The 27,456-nt window shown below is 36.1% G+C and overlaps 2 protein-coding genes across 9 annotated transcripts; one reads left to right on the top strand and one right to left on the bottom strand.

Annotated features, from left to right (window-relative positions):
* The first annotated feature begins 1,296 nt into the window (after positions 1–1,296).
* Positions 1,297–9,637, top strand: LOC132164938 (uncharacterized). Its single transcript, XM_088511584.1, has 7 exons — positions 1,297–1,500; positions 1,638–2,118; positions 2,257–2,498; positions 2,644–2,655; positions 2,826–2,909; positions 2,992–3,045; positions 9,515–9,637. The coding sequence occupies exons 1-7, from the start codon at positions 1,297–1,299 to the stop codon at positions 9,635–9,637; spliced, it is 1,200 nt and encodes a 399-aa protein (XP_088367710.1).
* A 10,067-nt stretch (positions 9,638–19,704) lies between these two features.
* On the bottom strand, positions 19,705–27,381 carry LOC132165848 (protein FAR1-RELATED SEQUENCE 6). 8 transcript variants are annotated; one of them, XR_015909431.1, is made up of 14 exons: positions 27,075–27,381; positions 26,626–26,729; positions 25,570–25,782; positions 25,435–25,479; positions 25,222–25,284; positions 24,706–24,900; positions 24,484–24,532; positions 24,265–24,377; positions 23,875–23,920; positions 21,544–23,717; positions 21,317–21,430; positions 20,874–21,162; positions 20,168–20,228; positions 19,705–19,980 (listed from the first exon to the last, which is right to left on the bottom strand). XR_015909431.1 is itself a non-coding variant. In XM_059576530.2 (12 exons), exons 3-12 carry the CDS (start codon positions 25,627–25,629, stop codon positions 21,136–21,138), a joined length of 2,886 nt encoding a protein of 961 aa, XP_059432513.2. In that variant the 5' UTR covers positions 25,630–25,782; positions 26,626–26,729; positions 27,075–27,381; the 3' UTR covers positions 19,705–21,135. The 8 variants fall into 8 exon arrangements, 3 of the variants coding, with proteins under 3 accessions (XP_059432513.2, XP_088367786.1, XP_088367785.1); XR_015909428.1 differs by having other exon boundaries at positions 20,168–21,162; XR_015909427.1 differs by having other exon boundaries at positions 19,705–20,468.
* Between the last annotated feature and the right edge of the window lie 75 nt (positions 27,382–27,456).

Raw genomic sequence — 27,456 nt, 5'->3', positions numbered from 1 at the left:
GTTCGTACGTATAAGAAAGACTTCAAGGATGATCCCACATGGACCCCGTATGCATTGCAACAGAGGGTGAAGAGAGACCTTGGCCTCGTTTGTTAAGTTGCAGCACATTCCCCAACTTCCCACGATACTGTTCCTCGATTAGATACATCTGAGCACGCTGCAATTCATCATGGGTTAACCGTGTATGTGACAAGCCAAGTTTTGTTAAAAAACAATTATGCCCTTATGAGAGATAGAAAAGCCAATAGTCATCATTTCTTCTTCCAGCAAATTGCAAAGTCCCTACTCCTTCATTCGTTCTTCCATATTCGGTCCTTGCATATTCGTTCTCCCCGATCAATATCGAAAATCAAGGTTTGCTTAATTTTTTAGATGTCAACCAGCATTTTGAATTTTTTTTTTTTTTTTTTTTGGGTTTTATGGTTTTTTGAATGGTTTGTGCAGCACTCGCTACACACAACACACAAGACAGAAAAAAAACAAGCTTAAAAAAAACAAAGGAAGTTTAACACACTCACCTTGGTTGTCGATCTAGTCCGGGGATGTATCTGTGCTTGTCTTGTACTGTCCTGAGGCATATTAGAAAAATAGATCCAATCGGTTTTTCAGCCCGAAGAGTACAACCAACTGGAGTGCGAAGAATAGAGAACAGAGGTTTTTACTCACCAGCAGCGCACGGGTTCAAATACAGAACCCAGCCCATTCACCAAGCCGATGAAGGTGCGGCTGATTCCCTTTCCCTGTTGATCCTCCTATATGCCGAGACAGAGAATGTCGGAAAGAGGAAGGAGATGGATGGATGATTTGTTCTTGTTAATTACAGGAACATTGAGACGACTCGGTGCAAGGAGGAGGAAGAGGTTTCTCGCTGGGAAGAAGTTTCTCGCTGAGGAAGAGGGGTAGTGTGAGACGGGGGGGGGGGGGGGGGGGGGGGAAATTGGATACATTTGTGTAAGGTGTTTCGAAGGGGTAAAATAGGAATAAGGTGTCCTTTAATTTTTCAAACCGGCTATTACTCACAGGTTCAGTCTGTTCAACCACAAGTCGTACTTGATGAAGAGGCGCCAACCCATAGGAGAATAGTGACGTGTAAAAGCATGTCGTTTGCCAAACACCCTTCTTAACATAGATGTTCTCATTGCTCGTTGCTATAAAGCGAAGAAAGAGGCATTGCATCAACTTTTTGGTAGCCATTCTAAGCAATATCGCCTCACAAGGAGATATGTGTCAGCACTATTTAGCACCAATCCTAGTAGTAGTGCTTACGTTCAGAGAAATTGAGCATTCTTCCAAAAGATGTATATTTGCCTTGATGCGTACAAGAAGGGGTTCAAGTATGGTTGTCGGGCCATAATTTTTTTAGATGCTTGTCATCTGAAGGGGGAATATGGGGGGCAATTATTGTGTGCTATAGGCAAGGATGACAACGACGACATGTTCCCCACTGCATTTGCTATGGTCGAGGCAGAGACAAGAGAGTCGTGGCTTGGAACTGCAGTTGTATGTGGTATTTGGTGGACTATTATGTCTGACAGGTAGAAGGTATTTGGTGTAATAAACTACTTATGTTCTTATTATATTCTTTTATTTGTTTATGTTCATTAGCAATAATTCAATGCATAAATGTATGTGTGTAGGGGCTTGGAACTGCAATTGACGCTATGTTGCCACATGTTGAGCATCGCTTTTGTGTTCGTCATCTACATGCAAACTTCAAAGCGAAAGGCTACACGGGGAAAGCTTTTAAGGATGAGTTGTGGGGGGCTGCACGGACATCCAATATTTATGCTTTTGACCACCACATGCAGAAGATCTTGTTGATGGACAAAGGTGCACATGCTTACCTTAGTGGTGTACCTAAGGCATCATGGTCCAGACACACTTTCAGCTGCCAAACCAAAAGCGATATGTTATTGAATAACTTGACTGAGAGCTTTAATGCTTGGATTAAAGAAACTAGGAGTAAGCCCATCCTAACAATGGTTGAAGATATTCATCGGCAGATAATGGCACGCTTCCAGCAAAAAAAGAATGGAATCCGGTTGACGCAATACACAATATGTCCAAAGATTCATAAAAAGTTGGAGACGTCAAAAAGTGATGCAAGAAATTGTATCAGTCTGTGGCAAAATGAATTAGAGTTTGAGGTCGACCACGTGTACGATGCACGGCATTTAGTTAGGTTAAATCAACACACAATCACATGTGGGAGATGACAGTTGAATGGGATCATTTCCTCACATGCTTGTTCTGTAGTTTACATGCATAAGCAAAAATCAGAGGAATATTTGAATGGATATTACATGATGGACAAGTACATGCAAGGATATGCAGCTCGAGTTTATAGCATGGAAAGTCCAAACACATGGCTAACTGATGATCCATGCAATGAAATTCTGACACCTATTATTAGAAGGGCTCCTGGTAGACCAAAGATTGCTAGGAGAAAAGCTGCAGATGAGTCAACTAATCCCGACAAGCTAACCCGTAGTGGATACGTTGTCAAATGTGAAAATTGTGGGGGTTGAGGGCATAATTACCTTTGAATCCGGACCGGAAGATGTGGGGAAACCAAAGAAATATAAACCAAAAAATGATGCTACTCAAGCACATGTAAAACCTGTTTGTTTATGTTGTTTTTAGGAAGATGTTTGTGTATGTTGTTTTTAGATACATTAGTTACTGTTTTGGAGTATGATGGATTGAAAAATATTGGAGTATGAGGTGGACATCATGGTCATGGTCATTCTTGTGTCCGATTATATGAATACTAGACTGCTTAGCATAAAAATGTTTTGTCTTAATGTTTGGTTAATGCTTTTTAGGGATCCCAACATGAACCACAGGCAGGAGCAGAAGCGGGGTCACCACAGCCTCGTGTTCGTACACGTAGGGCAACTCAGTCACAGGTAAAATTGATACTTTTTAGAATACATATTTCATATACCTATGTTGTGTAATAGTAACTAAGTAATATTTCATGAACCACAGGCGGAAGTAGAAGCGGGGTCGTCTCAGCATGGTAGTACACGTAGGGCTACACATGTACTAAGGAGCTGAGGATGTAGTGCTACGCACTGATGTTGTGTTAACTAACCTAGATGATGTTAGTGATATCGTGTTAACTAACTTAGAGTTCATTGTGTTAAACACTTATCGCATTCCTCATTACTTTCGTTTAAGACGTCATTTTTTGCTTGTAGTGGATAAATGTAATATGCCATAATGTATGACAATGGTGGCGCTTTTGTTACAACATTTTTTGTTGATTTTATGTAATGTCCCGAGTATGTATGCAATCTCTAATTTTGACACAATATGTTATGTTGATGAATTCATTCATGCCTCTATTCTAAGTTCTTATATACAAATTTAGTTTGCCATACACGTTATGTAACAAATTCACTACCAAATATAGCGTACTCACATTCAAATCAATACAGACACTAACATACATTTAATTATAGAAATTGAAAAAGTCATACAATTTTTTTTGTGCCTGCCTAATCCGATGATACAAAATATGCAATTGAAAATTACGTATCAATGCCCCAAACACAACCTTTCTATGCCTCAATGCCCCATCAACCCTAGACAAATCAGCAATACACAAATCACTAACGAAAAAACCAACATATATGTTTGGATACTCAATCTGGCTCTAAGTGATGACAAATATATTAATAATAAATTACCACTCGCAATAGGACGAATCCTTCTAGGATAAGGCAAGAGAGAGGGTGTCGAACCTCAATGATTGTAAGGGTGTTGTTATCAAGTTTTTCAAGATTAACTATAACTTTATTAAAAGATGTTTGATTTGATTTTCTTAAAAAATTCAAGATTAGCTATAACTAAATTAAATGCATAAAAGTAAAGACATAGAAATAAAGATAGTAATGAGAGATAGAATAAGGAGTTGAATTCACCACTAACCTTATAACAATGGTCAATCATAAATTAATAAGGAAAATTCATATTATGCATGATATAGGGTTTGTCTCATTCGAGTAGTCAAGAAAATACTATCATTTAAGAAATAAGTATAATCCATCTTCGGTTGGCACAGACTGTCCACCTAACCAATAAGATGCGGTACGATTCGTCTTCCCTAGGTATAGACTATCTAATTCCTTAACAGGCTACACACAATCAACGAACTGTCTATCTAAATTACATTAAACTAGGGTGTAGTACAATCCGTCTTCCTTAGGTATGGCCTATAAAATTCTATTGATCATGTGTTAATTAAAACTGTTGTATAACAATCATTCATATAATCACAGAAAATAAGAATGATTGAGTTCAATCAATATAAAAGACTTTTTAAGACAAGAGAAGAATTTCATAATGATTGAATATAAACATTAAAAGCAATTCTCATAGTTATACAACAATCATGCATATATGATGAGTGCCAAATATTGCATATTTGGACCCCTTAATTTGCATTTACTAAGCCTTTAGCTTTATTATTTTATGATGTTTTGGTTAGTTTTGGTGTTTTAGTGATTTGCAGGCTGTTAAGAGAAAAATGCGGCTTTAAGGTGATAGTTGCAACTCATTATGGGGCTTAAGACACTTCATGGAGCATTGGTAGCAAATTGGGATCGAGCGATGATTTGCACTCGATGAGTCCCACTAAAAAGGCCATATCTTGAGTTGTATAGCTCGGAGTGAGGTGATCTTAGTGTCATTGGAAAGCTAACTCAAAGATCTACAAAGTCATATTTCATAACAGTAGGCTAATTCCAACTGGAAGTACGCTCGAGCGCACATTTAGTGCGATCGAGCGCACTCGCGCCCTGCGCAGCAACATAGATGTTGCACGAGTACGATCGAGCGCACTCGGCCGACCTGGCAGCGCTAAAACTCTAAAATTAGCTTATAAATATCGTTCTTTTCCATTGTAAACGTATGGAGACGAGCCAGGGGCATCGTACTTTGTCAAAATTCGTGTATTCTCTGTTTTTGGAGCGTTTGCTTCATTTTTTTCATTATAAGTTTTATTTTCTCATGATGTCAATTGAATTGTGGATTGTTTTTGTTATCATGAGAAGCTAAATCTTTCAACTAAGGTTGAAGATGAAGCTTTGTCGTTGACAAACTCATGTATTCTCGTATTTTGTTTATACAATTTTGATTTTGAATAAGGATGTTGTAGATTTTCATTCAATTGGTTGATTTATATCTTTTAATTGAATGTGATGAACTGTTATGTGTTGGAGTTTGATATTTGATGTGTTTCATCATTCGGATACATCAAATCATTCAATTGAAATCGGATATCCGTTGTGATTCGTTAACCAAACGGATACATACGATGATTTAATTTCAAATCGGATATTTGTTGTGATTTGTAAAAATGGGTGGATTCATTGAATGATTTAAACTAGATATTTGTAAAACATCGAACAACAATTTGAGCATAATAGTTTGTCGATTGTAGGAACAAATACGAGAATATAGAGTTAAGATTTGGCGAAGTGAATTCTTAAACCTTAGTGTTCTTTAGCATTTTATTTCATCATTTTCTTTAGTTTATGTTTTATTTTTACACGCATAAAAATCACGAAATTTGGAACTAGGTTAAAATAGAGTTGGTTTAAATAGAAATTGGTTTACACAACACAAATCCCTGTGGATCGACCTCGCACTTGCACACACGCTATATTGCACATGACTCGTGCACTTGCGAGTACAATTAAATTTGTACATCAATATAGAAAAACCTAAATTAAAATACAATTAAACCATTGTTACTTGGAAAGCGCTACATCAACACCCTATTACAGAATTAGCCGCTCATGGTGGTGCTAGAATGGCCTCCTGCCATGTTCATCTTCTCTTCAACTCTTTAAGTCTCCAAGAAGATAATTTGTATCTAAAACTAAGCACACCTTTCTCTTGAAGTTTGAGGTCTATTTATATGGAGCAAACAAGTCCTAGAAGCCCTACGAATCCTAAAAAATCATAGGTCAGTCTCCTAGTCCAAGTAGGAGACCGAAAACCTTATCCAGGGTGTATTTGGGTTGTCTTCGGACTTTCCAGGACGAGTGCGCTCAATCCCACCTGTGGTGCGCTCGATCCCACTTGTGGTGCACTACGCACTTGATAGATTTGTGATCTTATCTTGTGGGGCGATTTTAGCATAGCAAACGTCAAAATTAGGAAATTTGTATTTCACAATGATTTGTATTATTTTGAGTTAGCTTTCGAATGCCACTAGTTTTACCTCTATCCAATACTCGAACAGATAGTTATGATCAAAATACTAATACATATGCTAAGTCTTCTCTCAAGTGTGTTTTAAGCCCAAAATCAATGGTTTTTCTTGTATCTTTATTAAACACATGAAAACACTAAAACAACACAAAATCAAACAAATAAAAACGTTAAGAAATTAACACATGCGAGTTAAGGAGCTTGAATGTGCAATATTCGGTGCTTATCAGCACTTCACCATTTAGAGAATTAACTTGTTTATACAACTCAGGTAGTAGGGCTGGCAAAACGTGTTTGTGTGTTGGGTTCGTGTCCGACCTGATTATGACCCGACACGTTTAATCCCAACCCGAACACGACACGTTTAACTAAAAGTGTCGAACCCCCATCCTGAACATAAAACTGTCTATAAACGAATAACACGACACAGACCTGTTTATCTAAATGGGTTGTAATCGTGTTGTGTTACCTGTTTATAGATCGACCCGACCCGACCTGAATGTAAACTCATTATAGTTTTTAACCTTTTATAGCCATACCAAAATGGTTTTTGTTTTTATTTTATTTTTTATTTTTTATTTATTTTTGTTTTTTTTTCTCTAATCAGTCTTTCCTCTACTTCCTAAACAAAATCCTCAAAAACAATAACCAAACCATCAAAGGGAAAAACTTACAAAGTTACAAACTATCAAAGGGCAAAGTTTAATGGAAAAAAAAAAGGGGGTCAAACGTGTCAACCTGCGTACCCGGCGGGTTGACACGACACGACACGTTTACTAAACGTGTCGTAAACGACCCATTTACGACTCGAACCCATTTAAGCCCAACCCTAACCAGAATTTTACGTGTTGTGTTCGTGTTAGGTTCGCGTGTCACGGGTTAAATTGCCAACCCTACCGGGTAGGACCTCCCGTCCACGAGCACAGGTTTCGTCGTCATACCATTAGAAAAAACAACAGTGTCCAACTTTTTGTCATTACACAAAAAATTTGACAATGAATACTAAAATTATGAACAAATACGAAGTAACAACAATTTCTCAACACCAGATTAGGCAAATTTAAGTATCTTTTTATGGTCATACATAGCACACCCATAGAATCGCCTTCTAGGATTTTTTATAGTCGTGGATGTTATAATTGAGGTTGTAAGGTCACACCTACACTGCACAGGTTCCATATCCTCTTTGACTGATGATATTACAAATGTCGACGACATTGACTGTTTATTCTACAATGAAACCCAAAATCATTAGCAGTAATCTGCCAAAACTCTAATGTGTTTCACAAAATAAAATTTAGGAACATTTTTTAGCTTTCCAGTGTAGAATTCGTCTTCATTGTCTCCTTTCCCAAAAATTTTCTTCCTCCTGTTCATCATTTTTTTTTTTTTTTTTACAAGTTAGAAACCTCTTTCACACTTGCAACAATAATTAGTCTTAACATCAACATAAACACAGCAGCTCTAGTTAGAGAATTTGAATTCTCAAATTAAAAAAATTCATCGGTTCATATATCTCAAGCAGTAATTGAGCATCATTCCTTCAACAAACATAATAGGATTTGTAGAACCACCATATATTGAAATAAGAGAACCCAAAATAATACAGAAAATAAAAGTACGTTTTTTCAATATTTTTTGTTTAGGATCTATAACTACTGACTGTATTGTGTCCCCCTTTACGAAATTTCTTTAACATACTCCAATGGTAATGAAAGAGATTTTAAATCCAACACAACCCACAAAAACATTACAGGAAATTACCTTCAGATTAGCCGGAATCCTAGCAGAAACCCTAGTTCTTTGAAAAGGCTTCCTAAAACTACAATAAGCTTCCAATACAATAAAAAGCTTCCTAAAACTACAAGAAAATGTTTCCATTTCTTTGAACCAACAAAACCAACAAAAAAATTCTAGAAAATACCTTCGTTAATCCAAATTTTTTTGAATAAAAAAATTTGAATTTCACGGAACCCTAGTCGGAGATCTGACACCAGATTGAGTGTTGGACGCTGGTCTGATTGGTGGCCGGTGGGTTTTGTCGCTTCGGTGGGTGCGTCCGTGTGTGCGTCGGGGAAGCGTGGGTTTCGTTGGGGAATTTTTTGTTACTTGGATAGACTACAATTTAGGCGTTTAAACAATAAAACCACACGTAAGCCAAACCTCACGTGAGTTTTGATCTTACGTGTCAATAATGGACATGTAGGATAAAAAAATTAGACTGATGTGGCCTTCTTTAAATCGATGTGTTTCAACCAATCTAATGACAGTTAAAAAATTTTAATGGTATGGATTTTCTTGGCATTTCGATTAACCCAGGAGTAAATTTTCAAAAAAAAAAAAACTTAGGGAGAATTTAATTTTGGCGCGTTGACTCAGGAACTTATAATATAAGGAAGATTTAAGGAATCTATTGTGAAATGTTTTTTTATAGGGAATCAAAAAGTAGTTTTATTCCCTAAATGTAGGAAAAATGGTTGGGAAACTACTACTAGTGCTCTAAGGAATTACTTTTAGATACTGTAGCAACCCTTGAGGGTTGGTTAAATGTAGAGAATCTGATGTGAGTAGGTTCTTGTGGTTTTTTTTGAAATTTTTCCTAAGCATAAGGAAGGAAATGTCATATAGCATCTCTAGCAGCGTTAGGTATTTTACCTAGTGAAAAAGCACTATTCTCGATTTGAGCTACTCATTTTTTTTTTATAAAAACTCCAACAGCTTCTTTATTCCATTATATACTTTTCTTTAAATATTATTATTTAATCTTTTTGATTTTTTGATTTTTTATTTATTTTTTTTCACTTTTCTGTCTCTCTCTCACTCTCTCTCCCTCCACCTCAACCCAAACCCCCCATGGCCAACCTCTGCAATTATCTCTTCCCTCTCCTCTCTCTCCCTCCAAACCACCATAACCCATGAAAACTTTCAATTTTGGAGCTTAAACAACGTTGCCATAGAAGAATGATTTGATACTAGAAGAAAGAAGAATTTGATACGGTCGGCCTATGGTGGTTCTAAACCCCATCTGCGACGGTGGGTTCTGGTGCTCATGTTGGGAAATTTTTTGTTTGAATTTCGGATGATTTTAGGTGTGGTTAATTTGAAGCTAGGAGCTGGATTTCAGATCTTTTGTTTGTTTTGGTGCTCATGCTGGGAATGGCTTAGGTGCTTTCTCTACAATGGACAGCTCTCTTACTCACAAACCATATGGAATCGAAAGCTAATGCAACAAACATGAGAAAATCAAAAGCTTGGTCTTGAGGAATTGGGTCAGTCTTATGGGGTGTAGGTGAAGAAGAATGATTTGATACTAGAAGGAAATATGAGAAGAGGGGTTATTGGGTGGGTTTGTCCAGAAAACCAAGAATGCCTATGTGAGGAAGAGGAAGAGGAAGAGGTAGAGGAAGAGTGAGCGGGAGAGGGAGAGGGAGAGAGAAGAGAGAGAAAAAAGATTAAAAAACACGAACATAGTGCTACAGTGAATAGCTTGATATTGCTATTATTGTAGCAAAAAAGTTAGTTTAGCTCTTTTAGAGCAAATCTGTTGGAGTTGAAAAAAGAACAATACTAGCTAAATGTAGTTAATATTGCTCTTTTACCTAATCTGCTGGAGATTAGGTAAATGTAGTTAATATTGTTAAACCACATGGGGCAAAAATGTATTTAACCCTAAAATTTGAATAAATTACTATTAAATTTTAAGTGTAATGATAAGTTTTTATTCCTTTACCAAAGAGCATTTAAGAGGGTAAGTTTGGGAGTTTGTGTAATATTTCTCAGGTAAATCTCGTCCCTTTCTTCGACACCTTTTTCGCTTGGGCTCTCAGTCTCCAAATTGAGTAGTGATATGGGTTACGCCGGCATGCGTAAACAGTAACGCACGCCGGTGATGTGGCATGTGCCACGTCGTTTGCCCCAATTTAAAAAATCATAATAATAATAATAAATTTTTTTTAAAAAAAACCTCAAACGTTCGTCCAGACCATATCATTCCCCCCCCCCTAAAAAAAAAAATTTCCCCCTCTAAACCCATTTTCCCTCCACCCAGATTCTCTCTCCACCGACACCGGCGCCGGCTCCGTGATCCCACTAAAATCGGCACTGTGATCTCCTCTCCCCCACCGTCATTGCCGCCGACCGACCTCTTTCCTTTCTCCCTTTTTCTTCCCCAACCCCATTTTATCCCCCCACTGGCACCGTACGTCCTCTCCTTTCCCCTCCGTCACCGCTGCCGACGACCACCTCCACTTCCTTCCATCAGCTCCGGCCGGAACCCATTCCCCCACGAGAGGCAGCTCTTCCCCCAAAACCCTAATTTTTCTGAAACCCAAAATGCTCCCCGGTCCGCTATCTTCATCACCGCCTACGACTACTACCTCCATTACCACAACGGAACTAACAATGGGCTCCACGAACGCCTGGAAGGCCACCAACACAGTTCATTCTGCAAGCTGCAGCTCGACAGATACGGCCACGCGTCCACCTGCTGCTACCCTCAGTCGTGGCGAATCCCCTTCGGTCACTCCTCCATCAGTTGCTGCCCCAAATTGTGGTAAGCTCACACTCCGCAAAATTTTTCACTTTGAACACTAATCCTCATAAATTGTAATTGTAATGGGTGTGTTGAGGTTAATATGTTGGAAATGCAGAATTTACTCTGCTCCTTATAGACTTTGTCTGAAAGTCTGTTTTGTTGATGATATGTTGCAGGTTTTTTGTGGTTTGTTTGTGGTTTTAAGGATAATATGTTTCCTCTGTAAGGGTGTTGCTGCAGATTTTATATGTGGCTTGTTTGAGGATAGGGTCTTTTTCCTCTGTTTTGTTGGTTTTTGTTTCTGATTTGAGGCTATTGTTTAGCCCTTTGTAAGGGTTTGGTTTAATTGATTTGGGCTGTTGGCTAGAGGTTTTCTGCTATTTGTTGTTTTTTTGCCTCTGTGTAGGCTGTTTTCAGTTTGTTAATCAGGCTTGTATTAGTTGTTGATGTGTTCTCGGTTTGTTTGTTAATGATGTTGCTTATTCATCCAAAAAAAAAAAAAATGCAGAATTTACTGTTCATAGCCTTGCTCATTTTATGTTTATAGAATTCTGAAAATAAAATTTGTTGCTACCTCTGTACATGTTAATTTTACCAATAAAAGAAAAGGCCAAGGTGGTGTCTCAAAATTCTAGTGCTTTGATCAAAAGAAAGGATTTTCGCTAGTTTCAAACACAAGCCCATGAAGCCTACCAAAAAAATTAAAACTCAATAATTTTGCTTGAAACATCAACAATGTTATAGAATTAAACAAAGACAGAATTAAGACTAAGATTGACTTGGTACAGAATTAAACAAAGACAGAAATTAAGACTATTCCAATGGGTTTTTGGGATAACTACATGCTTAGAAAAATAAAAAAAAATCTTGAACAAGTGAGTAAAGGAGAGAGGTGGAAGAATAAAGGTAATAAACCATTGGATTTAAATATATGTTGTTTGTGCAGAAAGTTTTATTGAAAAGATGCATAATTGGTGAGACCCATTCAAAGAATCTTCTAGTTTGTGTTCTTAAGAAATTAGGACTTCAAAATCTAATAAGATATAACAAAAATGGTGGAGGTGGGGAAAGTGGTAGAGTGTTTTGGTGGTGCTTGAGGTAATGTGGCAGAGGTGGTCGACACTGGTCAAATATATGATTTGTAAAAGTTCACAAACAAAATTTAAAGTAAGAATAATTTTTAAAATCGCAAAATCTGATAATCAGGATTGCCAAAATCCCTTCTTTTGTTAATGCATAAGGAAATAAACATTCAGAAATGACATGTTATATCATATGAAATCAATATAGAAAAACACTGGAAATTCACTTAAATTGTTTCAAGAGATGCCAAAGCAGTGTAAAATTTGTACCATGAATTCAAACATTAATTTCGAAGATACATTAATGACTAATGTTGGAGGGTCTGAGTTGCAAAAGGCTTTCATTTCCAACCAAGTTTTTCACTTAATATTGCTTCAAAGAACTTTGATGATTAAGATATTGATTTGAAATTATATTTATATTTTCAATGAAGTTAGCACTACACAACATAAAACTTGTGAGCAGATTGCCTATTAAACTCTAAACAAATTCCATTAATTCCTTGGTGAACGCTAAGCTACTCCTGACACCAAATACTTCCATCTACAACAACCAACTATCCATCAAGACCACATAGGAATCTTGAACTAAGAAAAAATTCTAGAATTAAAGAACTCATCTACATGATAGCAGTAAAACAAGTCCAGGTATAGATTTAAGATATTACACTTACTAGAAACAGAAGTTAACAGAAAAGCCAGTAATAAAACTGAGGGAGAAAACCATGTAATGAAGGACGACAAATGGTCAATGCAATCTAGTAATAATAATAATAAAAGCAATTGACTACATACCCGAAGATTGGGACCCCTCAGAAGCAGTGGAGTTACGGGTAGATTGGAACAACTCAGAACCGGCAGGGTTAGTGGTAGCTTGAGACCATTCAGAACCACCTATGCGCTCAGAAGCAGCTCCATTTTGAGAAACCTTAAAAAATGCTCAAATAGTTAAACCTTAAGACAATAACTTAAACATCACAGCTCGTTCAAAAGCTCAACAACAAATACTTACCACCTGAGCATCCTTGAACGAACTTGTTCCACTGGCATCTTTAACTTTCATAAGGGCTCTTTTGCTTAGCTTCTTCCGGAGAAACATCTACGAAAGCTATGTATACAAGTTGGATTAGAGTTCTAATATGAAAGCTCCTTCCAGGATCTTTTTCTATTTAAAGTCGAACTCTTTTTAATTTTATTGGTAAGTGACAAAAATCTAGTTTATGGAGGAGAACTTTGAAAATTTTACTACCCAAATTGTTTAATATTGCAGTAGACAAAGCAGCTTGAATCAGTTTGAAAATTCTTTGATATTTTGAGGTATATGCATCAAATTAATTGTATATTTATTACTAGACTTACTTGAATCTATTGAAAACTTTGATTTACTTGATGTGGTGCAAGTTACTGGGATGGGATGAAATTTTACATAAGATCTTATTATCGGTCATTGGAAGGAGGTCTAGGGGTTGATTTTTCTAGGAGACCATTTGGTACGAAAAGTTCTAGCAAAAGTGGCATTCTTTTTTTGTTGACAATAATTCAGAGCATCATTTTTATTCGAGGATGAAATTTTTATAAGGATGAGAGAATTAACCTCCTAATTAATTGGTCAATCCCTCAATTACAAATTGTAAACAAGTAAAACTCTATGAGCTAGATAAGATAAGTGTTGTACACGATAATACGTGATTGTAAGAATTATCTAATGCTTGAATTGTTGTGATCTTCATCTTTATCATTTTGATGAGAGGTTGAGTTGAGGATGTCTCTAGTTTGATCTTTATCTTTATCCTTATCACTCTTATGAGAGATTGAATTCGAGATTTCTCTAACAATGTTTAATTAAGTTCTATGTCTTTTGTTAACTTAATATGTTATTAGTTAACTTTGTAATGTTGTGTTGAGTCGTGTGGCTGAAAGTTGTCCATGTGTAAGCTTCCTATTCCTATTGGATGTATTCCCATGTATAAAAACTTGCTTGTAAAGAGAAAAACATGATTGAACTCACTCATCTCATTAATTGCAGAGTGGTGGAGCCTAGGAAATGTCTAGAAAATGTTCCTTATGTTAACTTCTAAATAAACAGAAAAATTAAATGTAGATTAAAATCTTCCAGCAAAAGTAATACTTAAGAAGTTCTTTGGATCTTAAATGGGGAAAGGATAATCTTGACAAATCAACAAATAGTTGCCATATCAATGAAAGAAAAACATGGAATCTTTCTAAACCAGTGCCCTTTGGATCCACTTCTATGAAGTAAACCTTGAATACCTGTAGTCACCCGCAAACCATTCGTAAATGGAGGGCCATTAAAATGGAGGAAATTGGTAATTGTTTCACACCCATGTGTTTGCTTTTGTTATCTTGTTGATGAATGATATATAAATATATACATATATTGAACTTGCATCGCTATTAATGCAAACAATTACAATATGATAGATGTGCAACCTTTCTTTTTCTTGAATTTGGGGTTTCTTTTATTTATTTATTTACTTTTAATCAAATATTAAAAAATGAGGGATGTGGTCAATGATGAATGATATTGGAGAGTGGTGGTGATGATAGTAGTGATGCTAGTGGAGTTTCCCGAGTAAGAAGGGTGTGTGTGGTGGGGTCCAATCTTAAACCTAAAATGGCACTTGTAACACTTCCATTATTGTTAATGTTTATATAGTGAGAGACAGAAGGTGGGGGTTGTTTATGAACTTATAATACTAGGGCCTTACTCTATGTTTCTAGATAGACAGAAAGTGGAGTTTCCATATATTTGTTTTATTCATTACTTTCGAGATAACATGTGTTTGATAGTAATAATATTTCTTTGGCACTGTAGAATTTGAATTTTTCTATTCTAAATTCTTAATAATGTCAACATGATGGTTATCCTATAGAGACAATGGGCAACCGTTACGAAGAAAGATATCACAGCTTGTTGCAAAAGTTTCTTCCAATAGTAGTGGCTACAGCATTAAGCAATGAGCATTACAAGGATGTCATGCGTGTTATGCGTATGTTAACGCTGAAATACAGTGGCTCAAGGTTTGAATCCAGTCAACCTTCCCTTCACTGCAAATGTGTTGCATTCAAGTAATGAAGGTAATGTGGCAACTCAAAGGAATGTGCGACTATCAAAAAGGAAGGTGCTTATAGTTAAAAGGATTGTGGAACAAGCAAAAAAGAAACAACTGAATAAATTCCTTGCCAAACAGAAGAGAAGAAAAAATCAGGTTTCTCATTATTTTTCTTTCTTTACGTGTGCTTCATTATGCTTATTAAAATTGGTTCTGCATCCAAAAAAATTTCTTGCATATTGTAACACATTTGGTACTTTATTTAATTGAAGACCTGTGAATCAGTACAAGAAGAAGAAATGAACACAAGTGAAGTTCCATTGAATTCGACAACTTGTATTCATCACGGTCGTGTAATTGAAACTGAAGATAGTGTAATGACTCAGGTACACATTAAATTGTAGAAGCTCTATTGCCTTTGATTTATACATTTGTAAGTGTAAAAACTATTAAATACTTGTAGGGTTCACAAGAAATCACAAAGTTTATTGCAATTGGGATGGAGAAGTTGGCATTAGCACTTGTTGGTGGTGGCGCTTTTGATTGTGTAATGTTTTGCTTATAAGAACCTAGATTTTTTCTGTTTCTCTCTCCCAGTCTCAATTTTTTTTTTTTTTTTTTTAATTTTTTTCTTCATTGTAAAAAGAAATTATGTGATTGCTTGTCTCCCTTATCTTTTCATTTTTTTTCAAAGCTTTTTATAATTTACGCAAGTTTGTTTAATTTGCTAACTTATAAATTTGTTTTGCTGCAGGATACAAGTTTCAACTTCTTTGACTAGGCGATTAAAAGTGCTGTTTTGTTTCTTTTTGAAATCACTACTCTTTTTTGTTCAACTAGTGCTTTTAGTAGATGATATTACCTTTTGGAAAAAATTACAGTTTACCCCCCCAAAGTTGACAGCATTTTTCAATTCGAACATCAAAGTATCAATTTTTGCAATCCACCCCCTCAAAGTTCCAAATTTTTGCAATTTGACCAATTGTGTCCAAAACTTCCCATATTGGCCCTAATTTTTATTTTTTTATTTTTTATAAAAAAATTTTAAAAAAAATTCTATGGCCACCCCTTTGGCCATCTGGTCATTTTTGCACCTTCAAATTTATTTTTATTTAAAAAAAAAAAAATCAGGGGCAATATGGGAATATTGGGATAATATTGGTCGAATTGAAATAAATTGAAACTTTGTGGGGGTGGATTGCAAAAATTGAAACTTTGATGTTCGAATTGAAAAACGCTGTCAACTTTAGGGAGGTAAACTGTAATTTTCCCCTACCTTTTGAGTATGTAGTTGTCTAATGGTAGTGTATAGTTTTTATAGTATCAATTAGTTGGAATGATGTATAGTTTTTGTAAGTATGGAATAGTTGGAATGGTGTATGGTTTTTGTAAGTACTGAACTTGTGGAATGACTTTTCTATGGTTTTATTAAGCGTTGAATAGATGGACGCCACTTTCGACTACAAGAGGTACCTATCTATTTACTGTTCCTACCATGTATTTCCAAATCAATTATTTTGCTTTACTGTATTAAATGACATTAATTCAAAGGTATGAGAGTTGATTTGTATAGCACAATGATAGAACCTTTTTGTTTTTTGTTTTTTTTTTTTCATTTTAAATAGGTAAGCATGTGATCAATCTGTTTATTCAATTAAATAGCTAGAGAGCTTCATTGTGATCCTATTCATTTACCAATAGGTACGCCGAAACTTCTCATCTCTTGACTTGTTAGGTTGTGCTGCTCTTCCTATATTGGCTTGAAAAATTTTGTCCATTTATTCAAGAATAACATTTCTAACCGACTGTCTTTTTCCATTTCTTTGCTTAAACATATAGTCATATGAAATGTTAGCGAATATTATTATATTACCGATCGACATTACGGATTGTCACCATAATCACGTTGGTAACGGAAAAGAAAGTTAGCGCAAGAAGTCGGTAAAAATTCTGACTTTACTGACCATGGCTGTGCGAAATACGAAAATGCCATTTTTGTAACCGAGTTATCCGACTTCCAGCGCTAGGAAAACTATCATGTTGATTTGTTATATTATGGAAGTATTTAATGAAATATTTGCTTATTGGATTGCATTTTGTTTTTACGTTTTAAACCGTCAATGAAGTTACTTGTGCTCTAATTTTATACTTAAAATATATAAACAAAGGACCATGTATGTCACCACCACAGCGAATGTGTGTATTGGACTTCTTCTATGTTTGGATTTGTTTTTTGTTTTTTTTTTTTATTATGGGGAAACTTCACTAAGGCCCCCTGAACTTCCGGCCGTTTTTGCAGACCCCCCCTGAACTTCAAAAACTCTCATTTTGGACCCTTAAACTTCTATTTTCTCTCACTTTGGACCATTTTAACATTAAACTACGTCGTTTTGGATGTTTTATACCCATTTTACCCTTCCCCAAAACTACGTCGTTTTGTGTCCTAAAATTACAACACCTACCCAGCCCAAAACGACGTCGTTTTATGCATTAATTTTTTTTATTTTTTATTTTTTAAAAAAGAAAAGCAAAATAAATAAATTTAAAAAAAAAAAAAAAAAGTAAAAGAAATCGGGGGTGGCTGAAGCCACCCCCTTGGCCAAAATGGGGTGGCCGGACCACCCCATTTTTGGCCAAGGGGGTGGCTGGAGCCACCCCCTGGCCGATCTGGGGGTGGTTCGACCACCCCCATGGCCAAGGGGGTGGTTCGGCCACCCCCGTGGCCCAAAAAAAAAAGAAAAAAGAAAAGGGGATCGGGGTGCCTTGGGGGTGGCCGGACCACCCCCAAGGGGCTGGGGTGGTTTCGGCCACCCCATACCGGCCGTATGGGGTGGCCGAAACCACCCCCAGCCCCTTGGGGGTGGTCCGGCCACCCCCACGATCCCCCCCCCCCCCCCCCCCCCCCCCGCCCCCCGCGTTTTTTTTTCAGCCTTTTGAGGGTGGCCGGACCACCCCCATGGCCAAGGGGGTGGTCCGACCACCCCCAGACCAGCCAGGGGTGGCTGAGCGACCCCCTTGGCCAAAAATGGGGTGGTCCGGCCACCCCATTTTGGCCAAGGAGCCACCCCCGATTTCTTTTTCTTTTTTTTCTTTTTTTTTTTTAAAAAAAATTATTTTTTTTAATTTATTTTATTTATTATTTTTTTTTTAATATTAATGACCAACGACGTCGTTTTGGGTTGGGTGGTGATGTAGTTCTGAAGCTCAAAACGGTGTAGTTTTGGAGTAAAAACGACGTAGTTTTGTTTAAGTCCAAAACGGCGTAGTTTTAGTCGAGGGTAAAATGGGTATAAAAAGTTAAAAGGGTCCAAAGTGAGAGAAAATAGAAGTTTAAGGGTCCAAAATGAGAGTTTTTGAAGTTCAGGGGGGGTCTGCAAAAACGGCCGGAAGTTCAGGGGGCCTTAGTGAAGTTTCCCCTTATTATTTAGAAGGAATAATAGATTTATGCAAACTAGTCAATTATGACAGATCTACATAATGGGATGAACTGCATGCCTCTTTTTCACTTACGTTTCCAATTCCATTCGCTTATACTTTTATAAAGACTCTTACAAGCATGTTTTGTCATTGTAATCTTTCATCCATTTAAAATTTTTGTGTTCCTCAATGTTATAACTGAGTTTGATTTTTTTAAAAAATTTTGGAAATAATTTGTCATTGTCCTCTTTCTTTCAGTAAGTGGAACTTTGGACTGCCTCTAATACGTTTTAACTATATCATATGACTTAAACGTGGTGAGTTCATTCCTACCATCTCCGTAAATGTTAGCTTGCTATCGGTTCATTCTTATTGCAGTTATTTAGCATGTTTTGTTCTTTTTCATTTTTATATTGTTAAGGGTTAAGTGTTTTAAATTCTTGTAAGGATCTCATGAATGATGGAACATGTTGGAAGGTCTTGGAGCTTGGGGGCAGTGTTGTTGATTTTAGTTGTCGATGTTGTTAGTTTGTAATATGTATTGTTGTAAGAGTTTATTATGTTAAGATTGACTTGGAAGGTTTGTGAAACTTCTCACTTTTTTAGTGTTTTCAGGATGGACATGACACTGTATGTTTAAAAGTACTCATCTTTGTGTTCTTTTCTTGGTTGATGTGTTTCTGATTGCTAGATCTTAAACATAAAATTAAACAATTGTAAATGTGAAAACAATTTAGTATACAAGGAAAAAAAAATATATTAAGAAATAAAGAAAGTAGAATAAGATAAAATCCCACTTTTTTCTTTCCATCTTTGAGTTATCCAAAAAGAAAGAAATTGTGTTAGAACACTGAGGTTGAGAGTGGCTTAATCTAACCTTATATTAGCTGTGACTTGTAGCTTATATGGATGGCCATTCATGTAGAATGGCAAGCTTCATTTTTTATTTTAAGTGAGTCTGTGAATGAGCAAGAGATCATTAACCATTTGCAAGGGAAATGGGAGAAGGAAATTGCTTGAATTATCTTCTTTAATCAAGTTAATAAATGTCGTTTCCTTATAAAATAATATTTAATAAAATCGACTTCTCTAAATTACTAGCCTTAGGTTGTTCACTTCTTCTCAGGAAAAAAGTAAAGAAACTAGTAACTAATTTGACAACCTTGTAGGCAAGAAGTATCCTGTTATATAACAAAGACATGGCTTTAATCTTAGTATCACAATTTATGTATACACTATTACTCATCTATTGATGCATTTGATTCCCGATTAGGTTGCATTTCTCATGTTCTCTTGATAGGAGTAATCATAGAAATTTTATGAGAAATCAATATTCAATTAAGCATCATTCAAATTCACATAAACACACAAATTAAAAACCACAACATGATCTTGAATGGTTAATTAAGCTTTGGTGAAGTAGTACTCGTCAGCCATAAATATTGAAACTTAATAAATATTCTTAGTGGGCGCATGTTAATAAACTTAAAAACCACTACACAAGTGTGGTAATGAGCATATGTACAATGATGTACTCAAGTACATGCAGCTTCGGCTTCTCCAAGACCAAAACCGAATTGGCCTTCTTGTAAACTATATAGAATAGCATCTGAATAATGCCAAAGAGAAAACCCACTGTAATTGGAAGCTGCATGTTGATGATGCCAATAAGAACAAAATGTTAATATAGTAATATGCCAGCCAAATAAAATTAATAATAATAAATAAATAAAAATCTATTAGGCAAAAAAAAATTAATAATAAATAAATAAAAGAGTTCAAGGCTTTCAATTTTTGGTAAAGAAATGAGATGGGCAAAGAAGATTGTATAGGACCTGCTTGTATATTGGTCTAGATTTTATGCTTTATGCAACTCAATTGTTATGAATGAAATCTCTACATCAACTTGCAAGAAAGGTGAAAGATACATGGAAAATTAGTACATTTTTTATGACAATAGCAGCACTACTAAGTACCAACAAACAAAAAACAAAATCAATATTCTTAGTGAGTTTTGATCGACTTGTACAATTACATACATATTGAAACTTCTTAGCGGCATAAAGCTGCATGTTGATGATGCCAAGACTTTTTAACAATGTCAAAAGTCAACACATACAGGAAAATGCACCTAAGCTGTTAAACATCAAACAATGTGCAAATAATTAATGTCACATGTGATTTCCTCCCATTTTCTACATGCAATAACTTCTGTTTATTTTTCAATGTAGATATTCTAATGAATCTCCATAATAAAAATACTTTATGCCACCACAAATAGATTTCACCTTTCAGTTTTTGAATGCATGTTACAACCAATTGACATTCTATACCTTTCCACAAATTCAAAAATTAGGTCATACCTAGTTAATGAGTTAGATCACAAAGAAGCTCTTCAGCTATTTCGTTGAATAAACAGATGAATCATATACTCGTCTATGTAAAATAAATTAGAAAATTAAATTCTATCAATGTGCTATCCAATTCAAAAGTTCATGTAATAATTCTTTCAATGTTGATCGACAATTGATTTGAAAATACCTGATGGATACAGCAAATAGATAAGTAGTTGTTGTAGCCAGAAGTAGCTTGCATATATTTAACGCTTACAAAAAACATTCACTATTCCACATGTTCAGCACTTACAAAAACCATGCACCATTCCACACTTGCAAAAACCATACACCACCATCAGCCAAAAAAGAGCAATGCTTCCAAAAAATTCTTGTAACATGTACTAAAAGCACTAGCTGAACAAAAAAGAGCAATGCTTTCAAAAAAACAAAACAACATGCCCAATCGCCTATTCAAATAGGTTGAAACTCGTATCCTGCAGCAAATCAAATTAGTAAGTTAGCAAAACAAAAAAACCGTTATAAGTTATTAAAGAATAAAAGAAAAATAGAAAAGAAAAAGGAAAAAGGAGAATGACAATGACATAACAATGTAATTTGACAATAGCAGGGAGCTTTAAGTGTGTTTACCTTACTCAAAGCAGTTTCCTGCGTTCCAATTATGCGATCATATTGAGTATCAGTTATTGAAGCCAACGGAGCTTCATTTGTGTTCAATTCCCTTTCTTGGATTCCTTGGCAAACCTTCAATTTAAAAAGATACCAAATGTGTTACAATATGCTTGAAATGTTTATATACGATCACGCGTTTAGTAAGAACAAGTGAAACACTCATAAAAGGAAGAAAAATAAGCAACCTGATTTTTTCTCCCCTTCTGGTTGGCATTGTTGTGACTCTGATGTTTCTTTTTTGTTTGTGTCACGACTTTTTCAACCGTAGACACCATTCTTTTGAATGGTGCCTTGCCCTTACATTTAACCGCTATAGGACTAAGAACCTTGGTACTTTTCACTACTACACCATCAATGGCTTCATTACTTTTGGAAGATGCACATGGAATATCATGGGAGGGTGGACTAGGTTCATACCTTGAGCACTTGTATTTCGCTAGCAACATGTCTATACAACACATGACATCCATGTAATGGTCTTCACTGGTTGATGTAAGCGTTGCTAATTCACTACATTTTTTCAACAAGCAATCATATCTTTGGGCATCAGGGTTGCAACTGAAGGCATTATAACTACTTTCAACAAGAGTATATGTGCGCTTCAAATCCTTCCTCCATCGGTCAAGAAAATATTTTGTGGGCAAAGATTTAACTTTCTTTAATGTCAGTACAGCAAGGGCATGCCTACACAAGATTCCACTACATTCAAACAACCCACAAATGCATTTAACTTCACTTTCATCTCCATTGAAGTAAACACAAAAATTTCGTTCTTTTGTGTAATCATCAATTGTTACCTCATCAGATACTTCATAGGTAGAAATTGCACCTTCACTTTTAATAAGAGAGCAATTGCAATACATCAAGCAACTAAACTCCTTACGAACTTCTTTGAACTTTGCATTGGTGTAAAGTTCTTGAAATTTCTTCTCAATAGAAAAATGAGATATACAGGGAATGATGGCATTAAAAGAATTGAAATCAGCTATTTTCTCATTTTCAGCCTTTCTCCTCAAAGCATTGTCAAATTGGTCAACAAATTCCTTCAGCGTGCTTCTAGAGTGCACATAATTATCAAAAAATACATTCATACTTTCACTTCGTTGTGTAGTTTGCATTCCGGCCCAAAATGTATCTTTTAAATACGCTGGAACCCAATGAGCCCGCTCACTATATAACCAACACAACCATGCATTATCCTGAAGATTATACCTTTCAAGTATACATTGCCAACTGTTATCAAATTCAACACAAGTTTGAGAGTCGTAGATTGCACTTTGTATGGCACTCTTCAAGCCACATTTGTATTGAGCATGTGATCCTAACTTCTCTGGGAATTTTTTCATAATGTGCCATAAACAAAATCTATGTCGGGCTCTAGGAAAAACTTTTGCAATTGCACTTTTCATAGCCTTATCCTGATCTGTTATTATTGCAAGTGGAGCTTGGCCGTTCATGCATTTCAACCATGTTTCAAACAACCAAACAAATGTGGTTGTATCCTCACCTGATAGTAATCCCGCCCCCAAAAGTATTGACTGACCATGATGATTCACTCCCACGAAATGAGCAAATGGCATTTTGTATATATTGGTCAAATACGTCGTGTCAAATGTAACCACATCCCCAAAATACTCATATGCAGCCCTGCTTCGTGCATCAGCCCATAACACATTCCTTAGCCTAGAGTCGTCATCCAAATCCATCACAGCGTAGAAGCCATCATTCATTTCTCGCATTCTAGTAAAGTAGTCATAAAGTACTCCAGCACCTCCTTTGCCAAGCAGAAGATGTCTTGCCTTGTTAATAAAATTCTGACAATCTCTCTCCATGAATGATAGATTCTCATGCCCTCCACCTTCAACAACAAGAGAGTTAAAGTTCTTGCTCACACCTATCTCAGCTATATCGTTTAATTCGAGCCTTCTTTCCACATTATCACCTATCTTCCTATAGCATCGAAAAAATCTTGTTTTATTAGGGTTTAAAGCATGATTATGGTTCACATTAACAGTAGTCAAACACCACGCTCCATCCCTGAACAATGCATTGATCTTGGCCTTGCACCCAATTTTCGTTGTCGGATTTGGCTTGTCAATATTAATTGCATTAGTTTGCTTCTTGCCATAATGAGCACATGTAAGGGTGACGTACTTATGACTCCCGTCTGGATTATTTTTACCTCCTTTAGATGTCACCCCAAACCCCGATTGCTGAGCATACCGCCTATAATATAGTTTTAGTTCTATTTCAGAACTAAACTTCATTCCTACCTCCGGTTCTGCTTCTTTCTTATTGCATTGCACATCATTGTCATCCTTGTCTACCAACTCTAAATCACAGACAACTTCATTTTCATCTAGATGACAAAAAAAAAATACAGTTACCCAATCAACATATCGGAACAAGAATGGAATCACAACATTCACTAAACGACAATCAACAACTAATGAGTAACATTTACTATGAGAAAGAAACTCAATGATATTAATAAAAGAGTGTAAAGACTAACTAACCAATTTGAGGGACAACTTCGAGGAATGGCTCGTCATCATTTGGAATCTATGTAAGCAGAGAATTGTTAGGTTCATAACAACCCCATTGCCAACTTTTAACACGTAATATATTCTCTCCTTTAGAAGCAGAGAAATGCTACACTTATCAAATTTTTCCCCTAAAATTGGTTCCCAAGTGATGTGTCACCATCCCATTAGATGGTCACACATTTTCCACAATAATAGATCTCATGGAATGTTAAAACATCATTTGGGAAAGGAATTTTATGGAGAAATTTTAGTAAGTGTAACATTTTCATTAGAAACAACATATAAATACTTTACATTGAAAATAGGGATGTGAAACGATTATTAAATTGGGGGGGTGGGGGAAACCTCTAACATTAATACCTGCATCAATTGATCAGTCATTACAGATTCAGATCCCATCACAAGTGGTAATGAGGCAGGAGGTACTGAGGTTTCACCAATAGCCCCAACAGTGTGACTTTGTGCATTGGCTCCTGCAGAAGTTATAGTGGGTACAAAATCATCACAACCAAGAAGGGATGAAAATATAGATGGTCACACATAAGCAAGAATCGTTTGGGTTGGAACTGAAAAATATACCATTTGCAACCATATGGTGAAACCTTATTTTCTTACTTCCATAAGAATCCTACATTGATTGGCACGTTTTCATAAGACAACAAATAAAGAACAACATATCAATAGAGCAATGTAAAGCTAATGCTATAAATAAATATTTCGATCATTAGGGCATATGCATACATAAAACACCAAATTGATCAATTGAGAAACCAAACCCTATTGATGCATGATATAATGTACCTGTTTCTCATTATTCTTTTCAATTGCATCTAATGTACCCTCATTACCACTATTAACAAGAGGGGAAGAGAAACAATGTGAAGCACCGTCATTGCCTGTGCTTTCAGAAGTTCCCATGGATTTTTTAGTACAAACTTGATCATTTCCATAGGGGCCCTTCCCTTCCAACTCTACATTGACAGGTGGGTTTGGAGTCTACAGAAGATATAGTAACAAACTTAGATAACAAATTCATAAACTTCCCAATATTTATAAGCAGCAGCGATGTGCTTAATCGTGTCACACGTGCAGCACGAGTTTGCATTGTAATATATATATAAGTGACTAGGATTACCGTGGTCATATTAGGATGAGTATAAACTCCCCATGGAGGCAATAAAACAGGGTATGGAACTAGCATCTCATATGGTGGAATCAACAGATGTTGAAACATCACCAACAAGAAAGAAAATAAGAACCTTATATCCTGTACATAATGTATGCATCTACATGATCTAAAGCATAGCTATAATTTACCTGGCTTCTTGATAGATAGGGGTGGGGAGTTGTAGAAGCAACTGTTGAGGGAAAAAATGGGGGCTGCATAGCTCCAGGACAATAATAAGCATAATCAAGAAACACTGAGTATCCAAAACTAATCCATATAAATAATGAAAAAAATTCATAATCATAATAATTTTTTTGGTTCTTTAAAAAAAAAACTAAACTAAACATATTCTTATCACAAACCTGCATGGAGCTCGACCAATCAAAATAATGCGTTGTTGGTATTTCCTGAAAAAATAAATGAGAATAATTTAAAACACCTGGAAAAAAAAAATGTAAAAGAATATAATTAGGGTGTTAAGAAAAAGACAAGGATACCTGAGCTGAAGAAGTTGGTTTGGAAGGATTAGGAGGCTTGCTCTCTTCCCCTATCCCCATCGAGTGGTTTCAAAAAAAGAAACCTTCAACTTATACTTTTTATGACAAGATCACTTATATCCGCAATAATATCTATATATAACCGTCTTAGTTGATAGAGTAACCAAAGAAGGTACACTAGAAAAATCTAATACAACACCTTGTTTGGCCAACCTGCAAACAAATTTGCATCCATAAATGTCAAACGAATAAAACACTAAAACACTTTATTTCCTGACGGGGAGGTAAGGAAATAAATTCAAGGGGCTGCTTCCAATTTTGATCAAAAGTAAACAATTATGATGGAATGTACATGACGCACCACATTTCTATCGAATTAGGTATCATATTTAGAAGTGCTTCATGCTTCAGTAAGCATTAACAATACACAAACGTTCAAAATTTTCTACCATCCTTTTTGTTTTTGTTTGCGTATTCTTTAATGATTTTGAGCATCCAAAGCAAGCTACAATGATTACAACCCAGATTTACAAATAGCACAAAATCATTGTCTATTTCCCAGCCTAGGAAAAAATGGTTATATTTGCATCTCTCTCTCAATGCATGTTCATTAACAATTTCTCAGTATGGGATAAAAGTGGCACATAGGCTTGCTCCCTCACTCACTCCTAGCCCACGATTAGGCATTAATCTAAAACACTTTGGAAACACCTAATATGATTGCTCCATGATTGTAAAGATGATGCCGCTGAAAGTTAGACCAATCATTGATCTTCACATGCAATATCTAAGCATATATTTGAACTAAGGTAATATAAAAAATAAAAAAAGGAATAAAAAGAAAAGGAAAAAAAAAATCTTCCTTTTTCTTTTCTTTTTTTCTTTCAAATTATCTTTTTTTGATAAATAAGTTGAATTGCAGAATTCGGTCATTGGTGAATGCCCTCACCTAACAGTCAACGAAAAAAATCAGTTTGTTTTTTTGACCTAAATAAACCATCCATACCACCGCAATACCGCTAAAACCACGAAGTGAATCATCTCCAACTGTCATACCTTGGACAAAATTCCAGGATTTGTAGCCCCTCCAATGTAGTTCAAAAGCAGAACCCTTCCAGCTGGTGCTCGATTGGGGAAAAGTGATGAGCTATATATAGTTCCTGCAACACCAAAGAAAATCCACATGCTGAATTTGGCAGGAAATTTTCAAAGCATCCTTAACAGAATATTAGTTCTTACTATCAAACTTTTGACTGTTACAACGAATTTCAAATTGCAGAAACTTTAAAAACCTACACAAATATTTTGATTTTCTATAAAGTCACTGAACAAGCCTTTTCTTTTCCTTCAATTTCTCAGCAACCAAACAAGAAATGCACTAAAGACCAGTCACCACGAGACATCAATTTGTAATAACCCAACCCAAGCATCTCTACAAAACCTCATATCTTCAAGAACCCATACAGAAAATCACAAGAAGGAAAGAGAGAGTGAGAGAGAATTACCTCATATCACATCCTTTGTTTCGTAATCCCTTCCTTTTTTGCAAAGACGTACAGAAACTCGTGTGAGAGAGAAGAGAGACAAAGAGAGAAAGAGAGAAAGGCGTGAGAGAGGGAGAGCTCTCACACGAGTTTTGGGGCGCACGGTGCCGGTGGGGGAGAATGGGTTTGGGGAAAATTTTGGGGGGAAATGAAATGTGTGGTAGGAGGGAATGGTTTTGGGGAAAATACGGCGCCGGCGCCGGTGCCGGTGGAGAGAGAATCTGGGTGGAGGGAGAATGGGGTGGAGGGGGAAATGGGTTTGGGGGAAAATTTTATGGGGTGGGGGGATGTAATGGTCTGGACCATGGACGAACGTTTGAGATTTTTTTTTTTTTTTAATTGG

Source organism: Corylus avellana, chromosome 11, assembly GCF_965113065.1.
Source record: "Corylus avellana chromosome 11, dhCorAvel1.hap1.2, whole genome shotgun sequence".
Taxonomy (NCBI): Eukaryota; Viridiplantae; Streptophyta; class Magnoliopsida; order Fagales; family Betulaceae; genus Corylus; species Corylus avellana.
This window is presented reverse-complemented; position numbering and strand designations above follow the sequence as displayed.